We start from the raw sequence: 9,660 nt of genomic DNA, 5'->3' as shown, positions 1-9,660 counted from the left end.
TTCAACTCCCAGAATTCCCCTGCCATGAATGAATCCTGGGAGTTGAAGTCCACCTGTCTTGAGAAATGTTGCTCTGAGAAATCCAAAATCAGGGGCGCCAAGGGGATTTGGGACTGGACTCCAGCACAGGCGGACAAAGTGACCGCTTTTTTTTTTAACCCCAGCCCACCAGAATCCTCCTCCTATCCCCTCCTCAAAACCTACAGGCCGAGTTTAAGGTCCTCAACATTTTGTAGCTAATTTCGACCGATTACTGTAGTACAGTGCGTAAAAAAGCTGTAAAAATAAAAAGGCATTTTCATGGCAGACTTCAAAATAATGTTCTTTATATTGGATGAATTGCAAACAAAGAGAAGACATGTTTGTTCACGGTTGTGGATGAATTTGAAATGCCAACTAATTGTAACGTAGATGTAATTGTCAATAAAAGCATAGATGGAAGTCCTCCCTGTGTGTATGAATTCCAAATTCTAGCAATATTAGTACAGGAAGTCCTCGACCTGCGACCAAAACGGAGCCCAAAATTTTCATTTAAGCGAGGCAGTTTGAGTTTTGCCCTATTTTGTTAACTTCGTTTTGTTCACCGTTGTTAAGTGAATCACTGCGGTTTTTAAGTTAGTCACACGGTTGCTGGTCAAAAGGTCGCAAAAGGGGATCACATGACGGTTGTTGCAACCATTGTAAATATGAACCAGTTGCCAAGCGTCCAAATTTTAAATGGTCACTAAATGAATGTTTGCATGTCGAGGACTATCTGTATTTGTTGGCCCCATGACTTTCCTTACAATAATTTATTTTTTAACCTACAAATGATAGTAATGTCCTAGAATACTAGAGTCCTTGAGATCATTTAGTCTGACCCCACCCAGCTCAGAAATCAAGCATTTTTTGTTAGTTGACAGGCTGAGCTAAGATATCACTATGGAATGGATAACTAGAGAAACGACATTCATACTTCTCATTCCAGGTGCCAGCAGTTCCTCGACTTATGATCATTCATTTAGTGACCGTTCAGTTACAGCATCACTGAAAAGTATAACTTAGGACTGTTTCTCACATTGACATTGTGGTCACATGATCAAAATTTCTTAATTAAGTGATCCCTGTTTGATTTTATCTTTTTTGCCGTGGTTGTTAAGTGAATCTCAGGTCACTGAGCAAATCCAGATTCCCCCATTGAGTTCGCTTGTACAAAGGCAGCTAGGAAGATCACAGAATGGCGATCACAATACCCCAGGAAGCCGCCCCTGTCTTAAATACATGCTATTGGTCAAGCTCCTGAATTTTGATCACGTGACCGACCATGTGGATGGTACAGCAGTCATAAGTGTGAGGATGGTCATAAGCCACTTTTTTCCAATGGAGGAAAAAAGTTCACTAAATGAAGAGTTATGAGGGGAAGAGTGAACATCTGTAGCACCATGTTTTTCTCAAAATAGCCATTAAGAATTTATCCTGCTGTGGAGACACATGGAACAGCAGATCTGTTTGAAGGGACACCTTTTTCCACTGACATGCCTATCCATGCGTGCCCACCTATGCCATCTCTTCCCCCGTTTTGTTTGACCGAGGTGATATTCACGGTGTCTTCACGGACTCTCAGAGGACAAAATTACCAGATGTGCAAAATATGTCACACTGTGGCCATCTTTGAAATCGGCACTTTTGGGGTACAACTGACCATATTCTGCCTCAATATAGTCCTCAACTTATGGCCACAATTATGTCCAAACTTCCACAGCTACGCAAGAGTGTTAAGTGTGCTTTGTCCCATTTTGTGACCTTTCCACCTTTGTTAAATGTCTGTTGATCCTGGGCTTTGCAAGCACTCGTCCCACCTATCTGTTGCTCACCAACAACCTTTTGTGACGAGATGTGGACCCTCGGGGACGCCCTCTGCCCCGCCGGGGGATACCCTGAGGACTTCTGAGCCCAATACCCCTCTCTCCCCATCCACCATTCAGCAAAGATGCTCCCGCGAGGCCTGATTCGGGTTTGCCAGGGTAGAACAGTGGGACATGTTCGGATGACGGCTTGGGAAGTGACACCCCGGGTTTCGGACACAGGCATGGCGAGGTGAACTCCACGCTGGTTTGTGAAACAAGCTCCTGGCGAGAAGCTGCCCGTTCCTGCCGCAAACCCCGCAGCTCATCACGGATCTCGGTGAGGACAGTCAGCAGCTGCAGCTGGAGGTCCCTGTCTCTAGCCCGCTCTTCCCGTTGCTGTTCTCGTTCCTCTTGCCACATGGCTAGCTCATGGTGGTAGAGCTGGTCCCACTGGTCTTCCATCTCCATTAAGCGATGGAGGGTGGTCCTGCAAGGTTCTCGGCGGTTTTCCCGCGGGAAGGAGCCCCCGATTCCCCGCAGCAAGGAGTGCGAAGGAGATATCCCATCTGCGCAAGGCGATACAGGAGGCAGAGACTCCTCCGTTAGTTCTCCTGTGCCGAGCGGAGATACAGACTGCTGCCTTTGCTGATACTCGTACAGCTGCTTCTCCCATGCCGGACCCATCAGTCCCTGTGGGAAGGAGCCGAGATCAGTATTGGGGGGCTCTGACTCTTCTTCTTCTGCCTGGGGTCCCTGGACAGCACACCTGTCGTGACCCCACTCAGAGTGGCCACCCGCCTGAGTAAGCGTGTCCTCTGGCTCGGATGCGGGCGATCCTTGCGAATTGCAGTGATGGAGAAGCATCGCCTGCCGGTTGGAGAACTTCTGGTCTTCCTCGGCTGAGAACCGCGGATCGAGACCATCATCCCCATCCGGGCCTTCCGCCTCCTCCTCTTCGGAAGTGTAGGAAACCAAGGAATCATTTCTCACTGGGGGAGACACAGTTGATGTTTTGGGAATCTGGAGCTCTGGACCAGAGTCAGCTAGAGGAGAGAAGGAAACAAGGTTGATCGGTAGCTCCCATCCCAGGAGACGGTGAGTTCTAGTCCCACCTTAAGCATGAAAACTGGCTGGGTGACTTTGGGCCAATCACTCTATCTCAGCCAACCTGCCTCCCAGGGCTGTTGTTGTGGGGGAAATCAGAGGAGTAAGTTGTGTTGGATTTGTTCACCACCTGGAGTTCATTGTCAAAATAATAAAGGCGATACAGGAATAAGTAAACTAAATGTCTCTACTTTGGTCTCTCGTTCTCTGAGCGTAACCTTGAACAATTGCTAAACAAATTGTTGTAAGCCGAGGTGTGTCATTGTTATCATCACTTTCACAGATGTCGCTGTGTCAGATACAGTGGGGAGGGGGAGGCCAAGAGAAGGGGGCTGGATCCAGGTGAAATTCAGCCGGTTCAAACAGGTTCTGGAGAACCAGTAGCAGAAATGTTGAGTAGTTCGGAGAACCGGCAAAGGTTACCTCTGGCTGGCCCCAGGAGTGGGGAGGGAATGGGGATTTTGCAGTATCCTTATCCTGCCACGCCCACCAAGCCACACCCACCAAGCCACGCCCACATCACCCGTAGTAAAAAAAAAATGAATTCACCACTGGGCTGGATGCCAGCAAAGGGCCTGTGCTAAGCAGAGGATTGGACTAAAACCCTAACCCTAACACAAGCCTCAGACTACTAGCGGGCTGCGGCCTATCAGGAACTGGGCCACCTGCATGTGTTCAGCTCCACTTGTTACCTGCGACCGGCCAGCACACACCTGTGCAGCTCCATGCGCACGTGTGGGCAATTGGTGCACGCATGCATATACCTGCCCACCGTTCCTGCGAGTTGATCTGCATGCAGGGGTGCACCAGACCACCGCTCATGCGGCCCGGTTTCCATCTCTCCCCCCCCCCCTCCCAGTCAGATCGCCAAGCCACAAAGATTGGGGATCTCCGGACTAGATGACCTCTGAGGTCCCCTTCAAACACTATGATCCTAGAACAGCAGCCTCACTTCGCTGGTGGACAGTCTAGGCAGCATCCAGTTGCCTTGGAGGACTTACCAAAGCTGCTCTGCTCTTCGCCTCTGCTGTAGCCTCCAATTAGTGAAGGGTCTGGACTGCGGACACTGAGGTGGCGTCCGGCAAACCCCTCCATTTCTGGCAGAGTGGACGGCTCCCCGTTGGCGTTGATATAAATACTGGAGTGGCCGTATGCCGGCTGCACGGGCCCAAGCTTCCGTTTGGAGATTCCTGGGAAGTAAATCTCTGCGAAACAAGATCACCCCATGTTTGTGATTTTCAGGGTATCTACCATCTCTCTGCCCCTCCCCGGTTTCCCCACCACTGTTATTTTGCAACAACCGCCGCATTATTTTTGTCTTGCAAACTTCTAATCCGCCTACAATCTGAGCATCTTGCAATGCAGGGAGTCCTCGCGACCGTCATCGCGAGCCGAATCTCCGTGGTTAAGCAAGGCAGTCGTTGAGGGAGCCGCACCCAACATTACGACTCTTTCTTTGTCCACAGTTGTGAAGTGGATCACTGCAGCTGTTAAAGTGAACCGTGCGGTTGTTAAGGGAATCCAGCTTCCTCTATTAGGGTTTGCTGGGTGGAGGCCGGCTGGGAAGGTCGAAAATGGGGATGATGGGACTCCTAGATGATGCAACAAGGGGCAGGCCCACCAATGTTATGACCATTTGTTTAGTGACCATTCAAAATTAAAAGGGACTTATGACCAGTTTTCACTCTTTCTCTCTCTCTCATCTATCACCTATCTCTCTTTCTCTCTCTTCATCTATATCTATCATCTATCTATCTATCTATCTATCTATCTATCTATCTATCTATCTATCTATCATCTATCTATCTATCATCTATCTATCTATCATCTATCATCTATCTATCATCTATCTACCTATCTAATCTACCTATCTAATCTATCATCTATCTATCATCTACCTATCATCTATCTACCTATCTAATTATCTATCTAATCTATCATCTATCTATCTATCTATCTATCTATCTATCTATCTATCTATCTATCTATCTATCTATCTATCTATATCTATCTATCTATAATCCCTTCCCCCCTCTCTATCATCCATCCATCTCTCGTCTGTCTGTCTATCATCCATCCATCATCTACGCATCCATCCATCCATCTACCATCCATTCATTCATCATCCACCTATCATCTCTCTCTCTCTCCCTCCATCCCTCTCATCTAGTGTTATTCGCATTTAACGACTGTTGCAGTACCCCCGGAGTCAGGTGCTTGGCAACTGACATGTACTTAAGACGGTTGCTGTGTCCTGGGGTCATGTGATCCCTTTTGAGACCTTCAGACAAGCCAAATCAATGGGGAAGCCAGAATCACTTCACAAACGATCACTGAACAATTAACAACTAACTGAATAACTGCACGGGTTCATTTAACTACGGTAGCAAGAAACGTTCCAGAAGGGGACAAAACTCACTTAACCACTGTCTCATTTAGCAACAATTGTTGGGCTCAATTGCGGTTGTAAGTTGAGGGCAACTATCTGCTTATCCTTCTTCATTCCCTTTTTCACAGCTTCCTGCCTCAGCTAAAATCAAGGAAATGACATTTCCTCCCACTTTTCTTAATCGAAACTGAAACAAAAAGACTCCCAATATTTCCACACACTTCACAGGGGTCCTCCCCATGGGGCCCAGCAGTTCCCTCTCACTGAACCTGCCTTGGACAGTTACCCCTTGGGGGATGCTGTAATCCCTTGGGGGTGGACTAGATGACCTCAGGGCACAGTTTCCATTCTAGGATTCTCAAAGCAGTTGTTAGTGGAATGACTAATCCAGGATGCGGAAGGCATTCACTGCACGAGGATGGTCACTAGAGGGTGACATTGAATATAGGAACTCTGCCAAGGAAGGGGTTAGACTAGATGACCTTAAGGGTCCCTTCAAAGTCGATTTGATTCCTTAACTATCTGGATCCTAGTTTCTCACGTTTGGCAGCTTGCAGAGGTGTGGACTCCCACTCCCAGAATCCCCCAGCCAGGATGCTCTAAGAGGGAAGGACTCCCACTCCCAGAATCCCCCAGCCCAGATACTGACTGAGAATTCTGGGAGACCTTTCTTATTGTCCTGAAATGGCGCTCCCAATTTTTAAGGCCCAAATCTTCTCCGCTCACCAGGGTCCAGGACGATCTCCGGTTCTGGATCATGGGTGGGCTGAAGGAACGTGGAAGCCACCATCTTCTCCAGGGGTGTCAACTGTGGCTTGTAAGGGGTTCCGGCCCGGTGGGCAGCTGGGGGCTTCTTGGCGGTGATCTTCTTCTTGACGTCCAGCCGCAGGTCCCGCCATTTGTGCTTCAGATCATCGATCGAGCGCTCAGTGTAGCCGAGAAAGTTGATGCGGCTTTGAATTTGGGTCCAGAGCTGCTTGCGGCGTATGGGGTGCGCTCGGAAGGTTTCGGAGCCGTACAAGGCGCCAAAATGCCGGACTACATTCCAGACGAGGGCCTCCGTTTCATCGTTGGAGAAGTTCGCTTTCCGTTTGCGTCCAGGAACGACGGTCAGGGATGCCACGGACGAAGTGGACGGGGAAGGGTCAAACTGGACGCTCCATCGCTCGTTCGCCGCGGCTGAGGAAAACATGGAGTCCCGGGCCGAAACGGGTTGCAAGGAGGATCGTGAAAATTCAGATGGAGGAAAGAGTGGGGTGGGGTGGGGTTTAAGGCTTGGACCACCCTATGGGATTGGAGGTCCGTGCGGTCTTTTCTGACTTGCGGTCGACTAAAGCTGTGGTCCAAGGTTGTGCAGTGTCATCTCGAGGACATCTAGCAAAAGGTGGAGGGGGGGAAAAAAGGAAAAAGAATAACAAACTTTCAAAAAGATGTCGTCTGCATTGCAAGCGCTCATTTAGTGACCATTCAAAGTTACAACCACCCTGAAAAAAGTGACTTTCGAACGGACGTTGTAGCAGCCCCGAGTCACATGATCCAAATTCAGACACCTGGCCACTGGCATTTACTTAGGACGGCTGCAGTGCCCCGGGGGTCATGGGATCCTTTTTTTTATGCCTTCTGACTAGCACACAGGGGAAACCGGTGATTCTGATTCACTTAACAACGGCTGTAATTCACTTAACAACAGTAGCAAAAATGGTTGTAAAACGGGGCAAATCTCAGTTATAAACTGCCTTGCTTAGCCACAGAAATTTCGGCCTGAATTGCAGTCATATGCTGAGGATCACTTATACATCACTGAGGGATGGAAGTTCCCGTCCAATTGGGGTTGTAAGTCAAGAACTATCTGTAACTATTAAAAAAAAATTTTTTTTTCACCCGGGGAACTTAGCAAAAACAATAAATAAATCCTGCCTTTAAAATGATTATTTTAGGTCTAAGTTACAGCTCCAAGGAAAAGGGTTAAGGCTAGAACTAACAAGCGGGGGGGGGGGGGGGGGGTCAGTCTAGATGACTTCTAGGGTGCCTTCTAAAGAGAATTCTCGTAATTGATGGGATCTTGAGAACGGTAGTCTAAGGCACCTTAACAATCTCTGTTAGGGGATACTCCTCTTGGTTATGGGGGTGGGGCAGGGCGTAATAAGCCTCGCCTTTTATGGCTTAAAAATCGATTTACAGACAGTTCTTGACTTACAACTAATCATTTAATAAACGTTCAAAGGTACGGCACTGAAAAAATGTAGCTCATGGATGGTTCTGGTGGCAGCATCCTGGGGTCACGTGATTGGCCTTTGCAATCTTCCCACCTGGCTTCCGACAAGCGAAGTCAATGGCGGATGCTGGATTCATTTAACGGCCGCATGATTCACTTAGCAACCATGGCAGAAAGTCATAAAACTGGGCAAAGACCGACTTAGCTATGGCTTGGCTTAACAAATGACGTTCCATTGTTTGCTGTTAGGACAGTGTTGGGTTACATAGCTTGGAGATGTGTGGACTTCAACTCCCATAATCCTCTCCTGCTTTAAAGCATCAAATATAAAATTATATATAAAATAAAAGTATTTTAAATGTAATTCAAGCTTTATTTTAAATGTTTTCCCCAAACCATCTGGTTTTTTTTGCAAGGGTAATGATGAAAGGAAAAAAAAGATGAGAAATCTATTCGAAACGAACCGGAAATGTGTATTTCCACGCGAATCCCTCGTGTTGGGGACACAGGACCCTTCCCCACGACCCCATTCCCTTCCTCATTTTCACAGGATCGGAAGAAAAAAATATCCGGCCTGATTCCCAACGCCAAAGGGAAGGAAATCTCCTTCCACACGCTTGCACCGTGCTGACCCTCATTCCGGGCGCATGCCTGCGGGTAGCACGTGTGAAAGCGCCGGATCCGTTTCCGGCCTGCCCTGCTCGCGGGAATAAAGCGACCGGGTTTCGCCGAGAGCAATGCGAGAATTTCCCGGCTTTGGCCTGATTGCAAAACTGTGCGGAGGAAGATGGGGTGTCTGCACCCCAAATTAAGTGTGGGGTGAATTGGGAGTTAGCCCGCTCCACCTTCCGCTTCAGGGCCCAAAGCCCCCTCCAAGGACAAAGGCCCTCGCCATGCAAACGGGGAAGGGCGGGTTGCAAATGCGCCCCCCGATCTTTGGGTCAAGGATGGCGGCGCCCCCAGCCCGGGCAGCGCGCATCTCTGTGCAAAACGCGGGGATCATTGCAAAGGACCCCCCTGGTGAAGTGGAGCCCCCTCCGCCCCCTCCCAAAGCGGGTGAGGGGGCGCGGAGAGTCTGCCCCTCCCTTCCGGCCAGAAGAAGACCTGGCGTCCGAGGGCGCCTTACCTGCTGAGACTGGGCCGGTAGTCCCGCTCTGGCTGGGGCGGCAGCAACGGGGGCTGAATGGCTGCGGGTCCCGCCCGCCGACGAAGAGGAGGCCCCAACCGGCTACCCGCCCCCCGGCCCTGCCCTCCGTCTGCTGAAGCCCGCGGGGATGACGCTGGTGCGCGCCTCTTGCAAGCGCCTGGCACGGGGTGGGCTGCCCGGCTGGGCTTTTGCAAGAGCCCCCCACCTTTCTCCCCAAGTTTTTTCACTCCGGCAAAGGGTGTCTGCGCTCAGACTCTGGTCCAGAGCGGGTGGGTGGATGGGTTCGTGGCTGGAGAGAAGGAAGAAAAGAAGAAAAGAAAAGAGAGGAGAATAGGAAAGAAGGAGGGGAAGAGACAGGAAGAAAGAAGAAAAATGAAAAGAAGGAAGAGAAGAAAAGATAAGAAAAAATAGAGGAGGAAAGGAGAACAGAAAGAAAGAAAAGGGAAGGAGAAGAGAAGAGAGGAAAGGAAAAGAAGAGAAAGGGGAGAAGAAAGCTGAAAGAAGGGAAAGGAAGAGGAAAGACGGAAAGGGAATAGAAAATAGGAGGGGGGAAAGAAAAGGAAGAAGAGAAGATAAAAGTAGGAGAAGAGAAAAGAGAAGGAAAGAAAAGTAAAGGATGGAGAAGGAAAGAGAAAAGGAAACTAAAGAAGGAAGCAGAAGAAAAAAGAAGAGCAGAATCCTTCCTTGCTATTTTCATTTCATTTTATTTGGCTATATCCATCCTATCCATTCCGGGGTTCTTTTTTGAGAAAACAACATAGAAAATCTTAAAAAGTGAATTCAGAGCCTTTGCAAAAGTTCCCCTTTATTTTCCTAAATCCGTGGTGATTTTCCATGGAAGCGCAGAATTAATAAAAGTATTTAAATTATTTTGTTTTTAATCTGGTGAAACAGAGAAAAAAAATTGCAAGGATGTTGGAAAGGGCTTGATTGTCCTTGAAATTGTCTGTTGTAAAAGAAGTGGATGGTTTCAGTTTCA

General features: G+C 48.6%; 1 protein-coding gene across 2 annotated transcripts; it reads right to left on the bottom strand.

Moving 5' to 3' along the window:
• Positions 1 to 1,838: 1,838 nt before the first annotated feature.
• On the bottom strand, positions 1,839 to 9,193 carry LOC309381544 (uncharacterized protein; the record flags this gene model as incomplete). Of its 2 annotated transcripts, none has more annotated exons than XM_081932678.1 (4): positions 8,661 to 9,193; positions 6,046 to 6,693; positions 3,932 to 4,135; positions 1,839 to 2,869 (listed from the first exon to the last, which is right to left on the bottom strand). In XM_081932678.1, the coding sequence occupies exons 2-4, from the start codon at positions 6,509 to 6,511 to the stop codon at positions 1,839 to 1,841; spliced, it is 1,701 nt and encodes a 566-aa protein (XP_081788804.1). In that variant the 5' UTR covers positions 6,512 to 6,693; positions 8,661 to 9,193. The 2 variants fall into 2 exon arrangements, with proteins under 2 accessions (XP_081788804.1, XP_081788805.1); XM_081932679.1 differs by lacking the exon at positions 8,661 to 9,193 and adding an exon at positions 7,629 to 7,692.
• Between the last annotated feature and the right edge of the window lie 467 nt (positions 9,194 to 9,660).

Source organism: Natrix helvetica (genome assembly GCF_964273705.1).
Source record: "Natrix helvetica genome assembly, chromosome: Z".
Taxonomy (NCBI): Eukaryota; Metazoa; Chordata; class Lepidosauria; order Squamata; family Natricidae; genus Natrix; species Natrix helvetica.
The sequence above is the reverse complement of the archived record's forward strand: the minus strand, read 5'-3'. Positions and strand labels throughout refer to the sequence as shown.